This window comes from Pelecanus crispus, chromosome 10, assembly GCF_030463565.1.
Source record: "Pelecanus crispus isolate bPelCri1 chromosome 10, bPelCri1.pri, whole genome shotgun sequence".
Lineage (NCBI taxonomy): Eukaryota > Metazoa > Chordata > Aves > Pelecaniformes > Pelecanidae > Pelecanus > Pelecanus crispus.
In genome coordinates, this window is record NC_134652.1 from 3,917,939 (window position 1) to 3,935,034 (window position 17,096).

The 17,096-nt window shown below is 41.1% G+C and overlaps 1 protein-coding gene across 1 annotated transcript in view; it reads left to right on the plus strand.

Moving 5' to 3' along the window:
- Positions 1-17,096, plus strand: part of ADAM12 (ADAM metallopeptidase domain 12) — a 191,148-nt gene that overhangs the window by 42,938 nt on the left and 131,114 nt on the right. The window contains exon 3 of the mRNA XM_075717488.1: positions 5,754-5,827. Coding sequence (XP_075573603.1) covers positions 5,754-5,827 — 74 coding nt within the window. The remainder of the gene's footprint in view (positions 1-5,753; positions 5,828-17,096) is intronic.

The following is a 17,096-nucleotide window of genomic DNA, read 5'->3' on the forward strand; positions in this document are numbered from 1 at the left end:
TGGAAATAGAAATAATGTACTCTTTCCTCAGTTATGCAATTTCTAATTCCGGATGTCAGCTCTTCATATACATGAAAAAGCATCTAGATTTGTGTGGAATGTAACTATCTGATATCTCTCACAAGTCCTTCATTTCCAGAGCTATGCTTAAGAGATAACGTAAACTTATGACCCTTGCTTTTTTGTGTTGGAATTTCTGTTTTCAGGAACGTAGAGGAGAAAGTAAATAGGGTCTTATCCTTAGAGTAGATGTTGGTGCTTTTTGCACAATTTAAGACTCTGGATTAAAAAATACTCCCAAATTATCCCCTGGTAGAGTACTTTGACTATCACATTGTTGAGTCTGGTTTGACGTGTGTTAATGCTGGGGGAAACCAGGTAACCAAAAGGCAGCAGTCCTCGTTGGCTGTCTTTGGCCAGTTGCGAGTAGATAATTTCTGCATGAATGATCTGTATGTTCAGTTTTGTTCTGAATGCTGAAGTTTCAGAAACATATTCTGGTATCTCCACATCATGGAGATGTCTCTTCACCGTTCCTCTCACTGTTTTTATAAACAAAAACTCTGATTTGCTTCTGCATCCAACTGCCTTGTATAACACTGCGTTAAAAGCTACCATCCACGACCACATACGTGTCAGAGCCACGCTGGCTTTATGGTAGCTGCTCAAAATAAATGACACCCATCTCTTGCATCTCTGTGTTCTTTATGCATCCTATGGGAAAGTAGTGCTTTGTCGCTATGGTCTGGTACAGAGATAACAAGCTTTGTGCAAGGCTGGAGTGGCTTCCAGAATCTCTTCTCCTGTGCTTGTCACCGATGATGTGATTTCTCTTACTTCCAACTAAAGCCCAGGCAACTATTTATGAAATGTGACTGTCTATGAGTTTTTGCTGCGTTTCTATTTTTGCTCCATGTCGAGTGTCAGGAGCCTTGTTGCATACAGCTATTTGCAATCCATAGTGCTCCTTATAATTATTTTTTTTCCTTACCATCTTGCCAATTTTGACACATTTCAGACTAGGAGTGTCCCACCGGTGACCTGTCATGACAGTTCATGCAAACTGTGGCCTGGCATGTGACAGGCACTTCATGGGTGTAGGTCAACTTGACCGCACATGCAAAGTTGACCCTGTTGCAAGGTTGGCTTTAGCGAAGTTAGTAGCAGCTCTGGAGGGACTGGAAACCACTTTGTTGGATTAAAAAAACCTGCCTATTTCAGTCTACCATGTTAGGATATAATTTAAAACTTTGAAACCAGAGAAGCAAAATCAGCCCTTTTGTTTCTCTTTCTTGTGCTGATCTCTATTCTCAAATACTGGATTTGGACATCTGATACAGCTGAAAATGCATTTCTCTTTCCAAATGAATTAATGCTGCTGTTTTGAGTTTATTTACACTCTTTCCCTTGTCTATAGCTATTTCCTTTTATTTCTATTATATGATTGCTATAATATTTTTTTATTTAAAGTTGTATGTGCTGGTCTAACTCATGTACCTTAGTCCAATAAAATCCTTTATCTTTTACAGACAGGAAGTTGCAAAGAGATATGCATTAGGACTGTCCGCTTCATCCATTTTCTATCTCTTCAAATGTAATAAGAAATGACTTGAAGTATTCTATCCCAATCCAAACAGTCAGTATCAAGGGAAAAGCTCACAGCACCACAGTGTGATCACAGTGCGTGCCAACTCCACAGCCCAAAGGAAGAGATGATCCAGCAACGATTAAGACTTTTTCCTAGATTACTGTGCAGAGAAATATGCTCAGTGACAACTACTTTGTATTCAAATTCCAGAATGGGCATCCCACCAAGGTGAACAAATCTACTCCAAATGGACAGCTACTAGTATTTCAGGCTTAAAAACTGATTTTTTTTTTTTTTTTGAGGCTATGATATCATTACTGTTAGAAAGTAGTCCCTGAAAGTATGAGGAGTTCAAAATCTGCTACTGAGACTCTGTCTTGGTATTCATGGTGGTGGGATAAACCACGAACAACTAAAGGAAAAAAAAGTGTTATTGCTATTTCTGACCCACTGTTCTTGTAATGGCTTGATGCTTTCACCAGAAGGAAGGTGCTCATTTGCTCACCTCTGTGTTTAGGAAGCATGCCTTTAAAACAGTTTACGTGCTAAGCAGATGAAGACAGGAGCATGAAAACTATTGCCATGTCCATTTTGCGGAGGCAAGTTGGAGGAAAGAGGTAGAAAGGGCAAGTGAAGCACAAAGAGAGTTGAGGTGTAACGGGTTGGCTCAACTGGAGAGTTTTGCTGTTTCCTACAATGAAATGCCGTTGTCCCAGCCAAGACAGAAAACAAGAGAACTTCTCTGACTCAGAAACAGACTACTGTCTCACCAGCTTCCAGTTGTTCAAGTGCTTTATTCATTTTTTTATCTGCTTTATCAGACAGAATTCTTGCTTGGCCTTAACTTATTGTTTCACTAATTTCCTTCAGAATATTAAGTATCACTGATGCCAATTCAAACCAACATCCCTCAGCAGGCAAACAAGCAAGGAGCAAATTAATGAGGGAAGCGCTTTTCCTTTTCTGCTGATACAATTTGATGTAGATTTTGAAAGTAAATCCTCTAAATAAGAGGGGAAAGTTATGGAGAGTAGTACTTCAATCATCCTGAAGTCAGTTCTGCCTCTTAGGATATCAGGGAACAGTTTGTGTGCATTGATGAAATCCTCTTTTATGCCACAACAAACATTGCCAAAAAGAAAGCAGCAAATTGTAGTTTAAGAGTAGAAAGAACTAGAAAACATAAGTCTGTAGAGAAAAGAAGGTAGACCCATACAAAATTATTTATTATGATTTAAATAATCGTGCTCTCATAGAGTTCACTTTCACATTTGATAATTTTAAAGGGATCAATGTGGGAATAAGTTGTGGCATCAGCATGGAAATTATTTTCTGTGGTTCTTGAGAAAGGCTTATAACAAGTGGTTCTTTTTGAAATGTTCTGAGAAGCCCTTACAACGTGCTTTTTTGATTATTCTAAACAGAAAATACAAAACAGCAATCTAATATCTGTATTTATAGTAATTCCCATTTCATCTTGCAACCCAGTTTTGAAAATATTAGTTGTAAGGGGAGAATATTACGCTGCTTCATGAGGTTGAAAACGAGCTTTTCAGGTCTTGTAGCAGAACCGTGCAAATACTTTAGGGGAGACTCCACCACTGCTGCAAAAAAAAGTAAAGTAAAAGTTCTGAGTTCATTTCACAAGTGTATACAGTTTAAAAAGGAGGAAAAGCCCCCATAAACCTGAAACGCCCTGTCTGAATGATATTTATTTTTCTTTCACATTAGAAATGTATCATTTTAAGTGCTTATGTGTTTCCAATCACCATACCACCTGAGCACTGTGTAACTTTTAGTGTATTTATGCTTATGACTGCCAGTCAGAATAAGAAAAAGTGTAGTTTCATCTCTTCCCATATGGCAAACAAGGAAATGAGGCATTTGTTTGAAAGAAAAATCTATGGGAAAGCAAGAATCTGAACCCAAGTCTCATGCAAAGCTGTCCAGCACCCTTACTGGGGACATTATTGTGCTCGATAATAAGAAGTTTCAGCTTTAGGAGTTCTCTGAGAGATGTTTTTGTCTTGTAACAGCCTGTTTTATTCTGCAGCTGCTTTTTTAACTTTACAACTTGCTAACATCAATTGACTGTCAAATAAGTACCACTGTGAACTCATGAATAAACATAATTATCATTTACATATTAACAGAGGGCCTTTAGCTGAAAAGAATCCATTTGTGCTACTGCAATATCTTAATTATTTACTGTGTTATATTGTAATTAATTGTATTTTACTTGCTCAAAACTCTATAGTATGTATATCTTACGGGTTTGGAAGCAATGCACTGATATTAAAGGGGTAATCAACGCTGCTTCTAAATATTCATGCCAATAAATGACTCCCATGTGTTTGCTGAATGCCAAGGATAGTCTGAAGCATTTATTTAGCATTCTAGTGGGATCTAGTTTCTGCAAAGTTCACATAGATGCAGAATTTCAATATTGTTGCTGTTTTGCATGAGGAGAGGGAAAACACATTTGAATTTGCACGAGCAGTGGGGCAGGGCACTTAGAAGAAAGCAATGGTATCTCAGTCACAATCTGTGCTTAATAATGTCTGAGAGCACTGGGGAGTTGTCAGCTATTTTTTATTATAACAAAATTACAATTTTGTTTAGTCTACGACAGCCTGCTCATAATTTCACTTTTTAATAAACATCTACAATTTTCCAAATCATTTAAAAATCATTGCGTTTCATGGGCGGGGTGCTCTGACTGTCATGCAGCTTGGGCTCCATCAAGGCGCCGCTGTAGCAATCACAAATTCAGAGACATTTCTCAATAAATCAATTAAATACCGTAACCCTAAAATTATCCTGCTTCAGTACTGCAATTGGCTGACATAAATCTTCAGAAAAGCATGCTGACTGTACAGAGGAACAACTGATTTATTGAGCTACTGTCGGAATTTCAAAACAAGGAAATACTGTCTCGCAATCCAGTAAGTTTGTTTAATGAAATGTAAGTTAAGTGTAAACAGTCTTAAAATACATGTGAGTTCAGTCTATTGGATTAAGAGTAACTAGCGTATCGTAAACTGTGCTTTCTCGTTTGAAGCATGGGTTCAAGAACCTGTGTAGGTGCACTGCCACTTTCTGCAAAGAAGCGTTTGAGCCTCCGCTCCCTCCTGCCTCCGAGGGCAAATGGATCACCAGACCTTCCTGGTGCTCTTTCACAGCTTCCCAAAAAGAGAGCGGATTTACCGTCAGACGCTTGAGGTGAAAAAGAACTTGTTTTATAAGCAGGGGAATGGCAATATGAAGATTGCACGCAGTCATGATGGTGCTGAAAATGCAATCCAGATGTCTCGATCCCTGCTCCATGCTGGAGTGCAACTGGGATTTCCGTGTGCTCTGCTGTTGATGTCTTGTTTAGAAAAATTCTCTTAAAGACTTGTATACGTACAAATACTTTGTCTATTGTTCTCGCAGAGGTACTTGATAATACGTTGACCGTATTTCTAATTGGTCCAACACCAACTCTTTTTTTTTTAAGTTAAAACTTAATTATTCCTTATGAGAAGTTTAAAATACATATTAAAATGTTTAGCTGTTTCTAGGCAAAAAAGTAGTTCAGCATGACTGTACTTCACGTTTAATTTCCATGATGGTCTTAGATGACACATGCAGTTCTACATGCAAATATTTAGCATACTCAGCCTTAAGGAAAAAAGCATTTTTAGAGCCACCCTGCTGACTGTGATCACCACACTGCACGTCTGCTCTTAATGCAGGAGGTACTGGTTTTGAACATGGATATCTTAAACTATAAATGGTCAGGCAAAGCCCAAACCTGATTACCTGTATCTCATTTTAAAAAATAGTGCAGCAAGATTGAGCACTAATAAGAGATTATATTAGTGTTTAAAGCAGTAATGCTGTTCTATGGAGAGGAAAAAGACGCTTATCTTCCCAGGCAAGATGGTCTCTGATGTGCAAAGTTGGAAGTGATGCAATTGCTTAAGGGCGCAGCATGGTGCCTTGAAGACCTGGGTGTGAAATCCTACAGCGCCGTGCTGCCTCTCGACGTTTGTTCGCACTGAGCTGCGGCTAAAGAGCTGCTATACCACAAACGCGTCTCTTTGTAGCTGCTTGCTCCTCCCAGGCAGGGCCCAGATGGGCTCTGGGTTTGGACTCAGCCAACTCTGTTTTCCTTTTTCAGAATCACCCAGCACTGCTGCAGTTTGTAATACAAGCTGAAAGTAAACATCTAGTCATCAATCTGGAGAGGAACGAGTAAGTACCCTCGTTGCATGTTCACTTTGTACTGGAGGTTCTCAGAGAAGGGTTATAATTTTAAAATTGATGGTTTAAAAGTAACCTGGGGCCAAGTTTGCTACTGGTCCCTTATGGAACAGGCCCCTAACGAGAGAGTTCTGTTCCACTTTGGACTGCGTGTATTTGCACACTGCTTATAGAGCAAGAATCTCTATGGTCGTCTGCATTTATCTGGGACTGAAAATGGACATGTTGCCTCGCAGTGCTTTCCTGTTGATTTTTACTTTTATTTGATTTGGGTTTGTCTTCCTTTCCTGTGGCAAGCTCTTTTATTTACAGTAATGTGGAAAATCCTGCAGTCTTTGGAACTTTTTTTGGAGCACTCATCCCTCCTGACGCTGCCTGCAACCATAGTTGCATCCATGCAGTGGCTGTCAGCATCTGCTCAGGGAAGATAAGTCAAGCATTTGGGATTAACTCCTGCTGGACTTTTAAACAGGACCTCTCTGGGTTTGTTGGCAAGGGGCTGATGATGGGATGTTTGTACTGCTCACGAGGCCCATGACCAAAGACGAGCTTGAGCCCTTACTTGTGTACTTTAAATATTGCAGCTTCTTCCATGTGCTCTTGACAACTCCCACTCATGTCTGTAAGCTTTCGGGGGGGATACCAGGGGCTGCTGTAGAGATGGTCTCACGGGCAGAAACCTAGCAGAATTTTTCACAAAGGGGTACAGAACCACACAGAAATAAAGTCACTTCCCTGGAAGTCCATGACAAGCAGAACCAAAGACACTGAAGTCTTAGTCTACCTTCTCAACTGTTCAACCGCTTTTCATCTAAGAGCATCTCAAGTATATATTGTGGGAATCCAGATCAGGACAACTACGTGCTGCTTGTGAAAGGAAAACCAAAGATCACTCTCAGCCTAGGGAAAACTTTTGATAAATGTTAGCAAGGATCTACGTGTTCTGTAGCTTTCCCTGCTGTGAAATAAAAGCAGCAGAGGTATTTTTTTACTGCAATAGAGGGACCATAGATGTATGTGGTGCAGCTTTTTGTGTTAAGAGGAAGGAATGTGCATGTAAAAGCAAATGTCCCAGGGAGGCCGAGTACATGCTGCCTTGGGCTGGTGATGGACAACTTCAATGGAAAACAACAGGGCACCCCTTTAGTCCTCTGTAGTAAAACAATGCCAAATGCTTTTTATTTCCAGTCATTTGGATGAACCCTAACATTACCCAGCTGTGATAAAATCCAGCTCACTTTATTATTCAACATCAGGCCCAAATCCTGAGCTTTTTTTACATTATTTTTAATGCTGCTTAGTTGTTCATTTCCTATCCTTGAAGGGTATGTAGGTCCCCCATGCATAGGTTGCTCTGTTTCAGTAACTAGAGGACGCTTTAATTCCTTTAGTAAACAGGGATTTAACTTCATATTCTCTTAATCTTTGTCAAAGGGTGTGCCTTCCTTCAGGAATGGGAAGTATGCAGCAATTGAGGAAACTATTTACATTCCATGTCAGCGATTAAAAGAACATAAAACTGCCAATACAGGCCTTGCTGAACACACCAAACTCTCTTGTACCTGTAATAAAGTCAGATTTAGAAAATCGTGAGATTCAATCTCCACCTCTTTCAAAAGTACGACATGGAAGTATAGTAAATTAACTCCATGAGCATCTGTCTGACCACATTTGGAGATATTGAGATCTGCTCCTTAAGAAATACAGTATTTATCAATGATTATTTTCTAGTTACCTATCTCTTTGATGCAGTGCCCACCAGAAGATTTGCATTCTAGAAGAGTTAGTGTTAACAACATGAGGTTCCTCATCATAGTAGGAGCTTCTAGGTAGTATTGTAAAACACTACAATTAGCCTTGTCTGTGTTGGCGATTTGTAGTATATGAGGCAGTTCATAGAATGCAAACCACAGAAAAAGTTGGTCACGGTTTTGCAAAATCATGTCTCCCTTTTCTCCTATATTACTGACTTTGATTTTCAGAAGAAATAATGGTCTGAGTGTTGCAAGTCTCTGCAGAAGTTGCTTTGGGGGGGGGGGGGGGGGGTAGGTCTATTTGTTTCCTGTTTCTGTAAATAACAGAGTGCATCAGTCTGCCTGACTGGTCTGTGCTCCTCAGGGCAAACAATCTCAAGGCCTCTGTGCTTGTCTGCGGAAATTGGTGGTTGCATTTCTTCTGCCCATAATGACGGTGTCGGGCATGTCGTCACTGGCGTGGAGAGGCGAGTGGCAGCAGAGGTGAGGTGTTTGGGGCATGAAGCAAGCAGCATGGACACGCTGCTGCTTCCAGCGGGTCCTGCAGGTTCATGGAGTGAAAAATAATGTCCAGGAGAGAGATGAGAGAATGCATTTCTGCAGAGCAGAGAATGAGGAATAAGGGCTGGTGGCAGCGGGCCAGGTTGGACCTAAGGTAGATTATGGACTCCAGAGGTGCGAGAAGGTCATCCCATACCTGGAAAAGGGAGTGTCCCCACACTGCAGCTTCTGCCCATGAGTCTCCAAGGCTGCAGAGAGGACCAGCAGATGTGCATACAGACTCTGTCTCCTCCAGCCTACTCCATCTTCCTCATGTTGGCATGAAATACACAGCTCAAATATCTTGAAAGCACTGATGCTGAGCGTTGGAGTAGCCATTAAATCAGCATGCTTTAGGTAGAAGTAGAGTGCTAAACACAAACATCTTTTCTTGAGTAATAAGTGACAACACATGAAGCTCTGATATGTGTGCTGTTATTTTACTGTAGTTTCATGTAAAGCATGTTATTCCTTGGAGAATGGTGGGGGTGGAGGTGGATGGGACCCCTAAATTACATAATTTCTGCATTGGGTCATGCAAAAAAAAAAACTGGATGTGATTTTCCATGGTTAGTAGAAACAGCTGCTTTGAGTAGTCTTGACATTAAACTCCATTTATTGAAAACCTTAGAGATTTTCCAAACCTTGAGTTATATTTCAAAACATGATTCAGATGCATTAGGCAACCCCAAGTGGGGACTGATGTGTTAAACCATCTGTTATCTATGGAAATATTTAATGTCAGTTTGGTGTTTTCTGATATTTAGACTCAGCAAGATGTGTTCATATGTATTGGGCAAGATGTTACAAGTTAGTTCTGGAAGAGTTACTGGTACCAAACTTCACAGCGTAGGTTTAAAATCTTCTCTATGGTTTCCAGCTGTTAAGTTTACTTTCATACATATTCATTAAAAGCTTTAGTGATTAATTTTCGGGCATTGCACATTTGTAATTGCAAAACCAAAATTATTTGCTGTGAATTCAATTTGTCAATCATAGAAAACCTGCTAGCAAGCTTATGTTGCAAGTACATTTCTTACTATGATTTAGTTGCAAAATATGATTGCACTCTTGAGAACCTTAAGCTCTGTAGAACCTTAACTGTTTTAGAAACACTTGTCATATAGAGAGATTTCCAGAATCAGCAAATCATCGATCCGCTGCAAAATAAACCACCCTTCAGAGCAGCTGACTGTACTGGTGTGCGTTACATCAATAATACTGATGCACTTGTGTTGTGCAAGGGACAGTAATGTATGCACATATAAATTCCTTTAAAGCTGATTGCAGCATGTGGGTCTTGGAGGAAAGTAGGCTTAGTATTGTGTAAATGAAACAAAACCCCTGTAAGATTAAATCTGAGTTGGACAGTGGAACGGTATGTGACTACTGGCTGTTTTTCTGCAACTGGAAACATTTTACACTCTGTCAGAAATAGGTCTGTATACAGCAAAGTACTTAAGTGTTCTTTTAACTTTAAACATATGAGTAATCCAGGTAAAGTCAGTGGAATTACTTCTTTTTAAAATTAATTTCATGCTTAAATGATTTGCTGACAAAGGTCATAATTATGAATGTCAAAGAAATATAACTTTGAACAGATGTTAGAGAGCTTTTTCAGTGCTGACTCCTGTATATACCTGAGTCTAGGGCAGATAAAGATAAAACGCTGAGATAAGTGGAGAGCCTGTGAGGGCAGGTATGGAGGTCGGACGGCTTTGCCCTACGGACATCATCATCATCAGGATCTCACGAGTGTCCTGGCCAGTTTGCTGCTGGTGGGAATTGGTTGACCAGCTTTGCAGCGGGAGCGGTGAGGGTGCGGTCGGTGGGGTTGTGGCTGACGGGCCATTGGCAGTGGCCAGGGGAAGGTGGAAATGGAAAGAAAGAGCTCGAGTATTTTAGAGAAGTGGAGTTCACTATTCATTTCCCCATAACTTTATGATCTTTTTTGTCAGGTTTATAACACAGCCTTTAACAAAGCAATATAAAAAAAGGGAATATATGAGGTTAGATTGCTGCCTTTTATTCCCTCAGTAAAAATTCTTCTGTTTTATCAGGAGGCAAAATCCACCCCAGGCCATGGTATAAGTCTCCATCTTATCCTTTAAATCCCCTAGGATCCCAGAGATCTCCAGAAGTTTAGAGCATCTCTGACTGCCCCCCTTGCATGTTTACCGCTTTTACATGGAGACACAGTACCCGGGATGTATTGGGATGTAATGGTCCAGCATTGGAGGTCACTTTGAAAGCTTAGCTCCAGGACAGAGGAGGTTCCAGCACTATTCCCTCAGTCGGAAAAGCAAGCAATAGGCATCTTGATGCACAGCACTAATGTGACCTGTTCCAATGAGGTGTTAGTGTTCAAAAATCTTTTGTGTTCTTTTTTGGTTAAAAGAAAAGTAGTTCTCTCTTCTTTTCTGCCTGACCTTTCTGAATAGGAGCACTGATTGGTGTGCAAATGACATTCTAGCTGGATTAATTTAGCATGGAAATAACCCATTTCTAGTGCCAAAGAAAATAGCTGACGAAATTTGTTAATGAATTGAGATGTGTATATACAATCAATGGCTTGAAATACAGATAGAGGAAACAAATCTAAACAAACAAATACCAAATAGAGAAATGGGACCTCTCAGAATATACTTACTATAATTCTGTGCTGTAACTTAGCCAAAAAACTGTGACCCCTGACTGTTTTATCTGCAAATGCTGGAGCTGGCAGCTGTACTGCAGTGTTTTAGTGTGAGCTGATGGTTGGGGTTTCACTTTAATTGAAGTAAAAGTTTCACTTTAATGGAAGTAACAATTTTTCCCTCCTGTAATGGCAACAGTCAAATGGTCTACACCACGCTGAAATGAGAAGATTCAGCTACCACAGCTGCAGTAATGATGGTATCAATCCATGGCTCCAAGGGTAGAGGTATTTGCTGTAGCTTTGTGGTGTCAGGTTGGTGTATTTAGTGTCGGCGTTGAGATACCAAGATTTGTTTTCTAATTGAGTGAGTGTTAGCATAGGCTGGTATTAGCAACGGTAGTCGAGTTTGTGTGGTTGGTGCTACCTTTGGCTGTGTCGTTTTGGAGCTGTGTGTTGAAGTGAAAGGGTTCAGCTCCATCAGGAGAGAAACTGCTTTCTTGATCTGTTTTTGCTCTCCTTACATGAATACACCGAAAGAGAGGAACAATGAGAGAATGTATTTATACGCTGATATAATATGCTGGGAGCGGAGAGGATAAAATGACTGGCATTTCTATTCTGGAGACTTTCTTGTGGCCGAATGTCATAATCTCTAACACGGTCAAGCTTCTTCTCTTCCCGTGTCCCATAAAACGGCAGGGCAATGGGGCTGTGCCGAGTCCCCTGGAAGGAAGAGAGGACTGTGTCCTATTCACAGCCCAAACCCCGGGGCCGGAGCAGTGCGCGGGGTCAGGAGAGCTAGTGCTGCGCTGTCCGTGCCCTGCAGCCCTGGCACGTGTGAAGGACTGGGGGAATGATCCCCCTTCTCCAATGGGAAAATTGAGATATGGGGAAGTTTAACATTTCTGTATGTTCTGCCGAACTACAAATGTTGTTCCCATAGCATGTAAAAAAAAGAATGTAAAAAAAAAATTAGTCTGATGTGTAGGGCAGGTAGTGTTTTCTCTGTGTGAATGTTTTCTGAGAATGGTAGTTGCCACGGCTGCATTAGTTGGCAGCTTTTAACCAAGTTAACACAAGGTTTTGCTTGTTCAGTGTCTGTCAGTCAGAGCAAGCCTAGAGCTGTACCTTCCAATTAAGTATATCACAATAATGGAGAGGGAAATATACTTGCTGGTGCAATAAATTTAATAAAGAAGTGGCTGCTCTAGATTCCGCTCTACATATATTGCAGCAGCAGAATATTATAGTTTCAGAACTGTGTTTTAATCTCCCTTTGTACTGCAGAATGTGAGGTTTTCAGCATTTCATTTTGACATGGCTCAGCAGAGAGGTCGGGGAGGAGAGCTGGCTATCAGAAGACAATAGGAATGCGCACTCCCTCCCTCCTGCGGGCGGGCTGGAGTCAGCTCGATGGCGATGATAAGGAGCACACAGGCAAAATGTAATCATCTCGGACTGCAAAATAAATAATCAGGGGAGAGGCGAGAGATAAAAACAATTTTCTGGAAACCTTGTCATCTCCTACTGATAGTCATATGCCAGCCCACGTGGTGCAGAAACGTTACGCACCCGAGGAGCGATGGCCTCGCAGCCGTAGTTTTGCAGGTTGGCAGGCGAAGTACGGGTGCGTCCAGCTGGACCCAGGCTTTGCTTGCAAAACTCCTGGGTGTTCCTCACGTGTTTCTGCTATCTGCTGCTTGGGCAGGTTTCAGATTGCTTTTGTTTGTTCCTTTTTTTTTTTTTTTTTTTTTAAATTTGTTTCTAAAAAGAATGAGCAGCGTTTCACCAGCAGCGAAGGGGAAGCACTGAATTCTGCTTTGCATCGTCACGTGCCCCATTGTTACCTGGAATGTTTGGTCTCCTTTTCACAATACGTGTAAAGGTACCGGGCCAAAACCGAGCGGATTCTCCTGCTTTTCAGAAATATTTGTGGATATTGCTTTCTGGCTTCAGAAACACAGGGAGGCCTGTAAAAGAGTTTTCAAGTCAAAATTGAGGCTGAACCTGCTTTTGCTGAATTTTCTATTAGATATTTTCACTCTGGTGCTCAGTTCCAGGGGTCCAATGTCTTTGAGTAAGAGGGGATATGTGACAGGATGTCCAGCGTCTCTAGAATTCGTCTTTTTTCATCTAGTGGCATTTTGCTGCACACACTCGGTTCCTAGGACCTCAGCTTCTCCTGAAGGCTTTGTAGAGAGAACAACAGTGTTGCCTTCATAAAATTCTATAGGGAAAGATGCCAGCTATTTCATTTGGTTATAGTGTTCACTGTTTCGTGTATTTCTTCTTGGAGGGTTAGTAAATACAGAGTACACTGAAGTACAGTTCCTCAGATGAATCCTCCATTATTTCATGCTGCATGTGGAAATGAAGTATTCAAAAGGAACAATTCAGTAGTTCTGCTCATAATCCCTATCCAGGAACCTGATCTGCATCCCCGCCAGGCACGGGGCTGGGCATAGGACGTGCCTCCCAAAGTGGGCATTGGCTTCCCAGCTTTTGACTGATCTCCACCAAAAGTGGCCGTGTACCTGCTGCAGACCTTTCCGGTAATCCGCAGGAGATCATTCCTAGAAGCATTAACACTTGATCTCCTTGTCCGTGTGTGCGTGGTTGCAGGGGTCCCTGCACTTGCCCTCCCAAATCACACTCGGCACAACTGTCACCGATTCCTCATCATGAATACTGAACAATGGGGTCAAGTTCTGTAACGCAGATTTGTGTCTATAGATGTCCAAAGTTACGTAAAACATAAATTAATCTTCAGCATCTGGCAAACATCCACTCAACCCTTCCCCTCTGGCCCACCAAAGCAAGAACTGCACACTGCGAGGAGGAAGTACACCTTATTGTTTCCCCAAAACACATAAATTTTAATATGATAGACTATGTATATGTCAGATTGCTGCTGCTATTGGCACCTGTTTGTATTGTGGTCCACTGAGGTAATTGTCCCTTCCCTGAGTTTGCCCCCTTAGGATTTTAGCTGGTTGGTGGATGTGTCAGAAAGGAGATAACAGGAGGAGGAGGATGTCCCATGTCTGGGCAATACGTGTCCATGTCAGTACAAACTGAAAAAAAAATCACAACAGCAGAAAAAATGCAAATATTTGAGGTTCTTTTTAACCTTCTCTTTTGTTATGATATTTGAGATTCATGTCCTCATAGTTTCTGCTCTGTCATAAGTTTAAAAACAAAAAAAAACCAAACCAAAACCCAAACCAACCCGCTGATAATATTGTCACAGTCGTGGTAAAATCCTAAGGTTTGGCAGCTTTGCCATGCTATGGTCATGGAGTTTAGGTACATGAAGGTCCAAGACGACCTTTTTTCCCCCAGACACACACTCTGTCCCAGGTGATTGTATTTTGAGGTCCTGGGACATGGTTGTACATCCCTGTAGCCTTAAAGGAATAAACGTTTCTGAAGAACTGAATGTAGGGGTATTTTTAAGGGTTTAAAGAGCAATTAGTCATCCTGTTCTCATGAAGAGTTCATACCTTGGTTTCCTTTAAAAATCTCAGTCAGGAATTGAGCGCAGGAACTTCCACATAAATTTTGATCTGCTCTGGCTCTCTTTTTTTCATTTTTTCTTTCTTCTTTCTTTTTTCTTCTTTTTTCTCTTTTCCTTTTTTGCTCTTTTTGGCCCTTTTTTGCCCCTTTTTTTGCCCTTTTTCAAAACCCCTTTGAGAGAGATTTCCAGGCGTATATGAATTTCCATAGACAAAGTAGGGCATCCTTCAGCATTTCAAGCTTGTCTGTTTTGCCAGGGGTGCAGGTAAGGAGGCTAGTGTGCACAGAACCCCCCTCTAGAAATATTTGAGTCCTCCTGTCTCACAAAATACGGGGAAGGAGGAAGGCCAGTGGGAGGAAGAAATTAATGCCCCACGTCGACAGGAGAAGAGTATGATCCCTGGATGTTTCTTTGGGCACGATCTGATTCAACATCACTGATGTAACGGTTTCTTTTACATTTTTTTGAGAGAGGCGTATGTGACTCAGGCAGCAGGCATGTCTGCAGAGCTGCTTGCTGCAACAGCTGTTTCTCTGCATCTACTTATGGAAGGTTTTCCTCTTTAAAAAAAAAGAAAGGAAAAGAAAAGAAAAAGAGAGAAAAAGGAAAAAAAAAAAAGAAATTAAGAAAGAAAGCAAGAAAAAGCCAGACGCAAGGTACTTAAGGACAAGAATCTTCTGTGTAGGGCTGGATTCAGAGGAGAAGCAGATACTTTCCTGGACGCTAAATTTGAGACTCTTTCCAGAAAATGTCAGTTCCTGTCCAAGTGACAGAGCAGTTTCTCAGGGCTGCAGAGGATGGCAGAAAGCACTGCCGAAGAAATGAATACCTGCTTGCAAAGCAGGGTGGGGTGGGAGCGCGCGGCCAGGAGGTGCTCGCTCTGCGCCCAGCTCTGCTAGCCCTTCGGCCAGCTCAGCTCACCTCTGCACCGCCAGCTGCCCAGCTGGGAAATAGGGCTCGCGGTATTTATTTATTTCATTTCCTCTGAGCGGAGCCTTGAGGATTAATTTGTTCACATTTTGAAGATGAAAAGCAGCATATGAGCGCTAAGTATTGCAATATCGGCCAAGAGGGATGATTCAAAAAGCAGAGGCTATACGAAGAGTCTGAGTGTGGAGGAAATACATATATGGAAACATAAGCTTGGCAATAGGACACTTTTTTTTCCCCCTCTTTGATGTCTGGCCTCAGTAATCCAGACAGATTCCTTCAAGAAATTGGTCCAATTTATTTCTGTGCTTTTATCTTACTACCTGCTACTTGTTCATTTGAAGTAGCTATGAAAAAAACCGAGTACCTGGCTGTGTGTAGAAGTATGCTTTTTGTATGAATAAGGTAATTTGAGTACACTGTAATACTCCCCCTAAATGGGACTGTTCTTGGCAATTTATGCTTCCCGAGTCCTCCCGGGATGAGAGCAGAGCTCGCCTGTTCCTTCATCTGACCCACATATTTGCACTTTCTCAGTGTTGTTTAGTCCAGTAAAAGCACACTGTCCTCCTCCTATCTGATGCTCTTTTTTCCCCTAAGGAAAAAAAAAGGGTTATGTTCTGTTATGGCTCTAGTTATGGTTCAGTTTCAATGTGGTCTCTACCATGCTACATATTTTATCTGACAAGCATTCTGATATCTGTGTTTTGCTAATGCTTATGTATAAAATGATCATATCTTACTACAGTTCTTCTGTACCAAAGAAAGAATAAGAGGAAGTATGGATCTCCTGCTCTCTGATCAAAATAAGTAAACTTTTGGCTTCAGAAAAGTTGCACATGACATTTAGAAGTAAGTTAAGCAAGCTTCCTAGTCAAAGTTAATCAGAAATACATATATGCAGCCCACTCTGACTTCAGGGGAATGGTTGCCTATTTACATGAGAAAAGAATTTGATAGATATGAATGTTATTTTTATTCTGGATATTAGAAAAAGGAAAAAAACACCCCACTGAATGGGAATTAGGAGATGGAAGTAGAGATATTTTTACAACTTAGCCTTTACTACATCTCTGAAAACCATGGAAATAATAGTTGTCTTTACATACAGTCCCTCAAATATAGCGTAGAATTTTTGTCTGCTTCCCTCTGTCACTTGTGTTGATGCGGTTTACAGACAGGTTCTGCATTTTCTCCTCAACATGGGTCCTTGCTCGCACTTTGTCCTCTCCATCTCTTCCCCTTCCAAGTGATAGGTAAAGGAAACTCCACATTCTCCCCGCCACCCCCCCAATCATTTATTCTTGTTATAATTTAATACTAAGGCAGTAAATGCCTTATCAGTTTTGAAACAGCGGTCTGGATAATTCCAAGCAGATGTCTCTCTTCCTTTAATCACAACATCAGTTATTTCTTGGTCAGTCTTGATTAGCTGATTCTTACATAATGAGAAAGTATAGTTAATGGCCACTTATATGTGGGTTGAACATGCTGAAAAGAACAGCTTAGCCCCTTGAGAACAAGAGGCTGATGAGCCAGTAAAATCAAGCTAAATGGAATGAGTCTTCATTATGAGTCATTAGAAAAGATGACGCTTTGGCTAACAGATGAAATATCTTTGATGAAGACCAGTTGTAAAAGCACAACTTAATGCTTAATAAATGTATTGGGGTGACTCATAAATTCAACGTACACATTTGTTTCTTTGCAGTACGTGTCAAGTCTGGTGCAACACCATTTCCTGTATTAGATGTGTCCCCTGGCTGGGTATGGGCTTTAAAAAAGACACTCTTACAATCACTGGATGAAAGATGACTGTACGATAACTTGGCAGGGGATTCAAAATGAAAATAAGAGTGTTCAGACCCACTGCATTTGGCT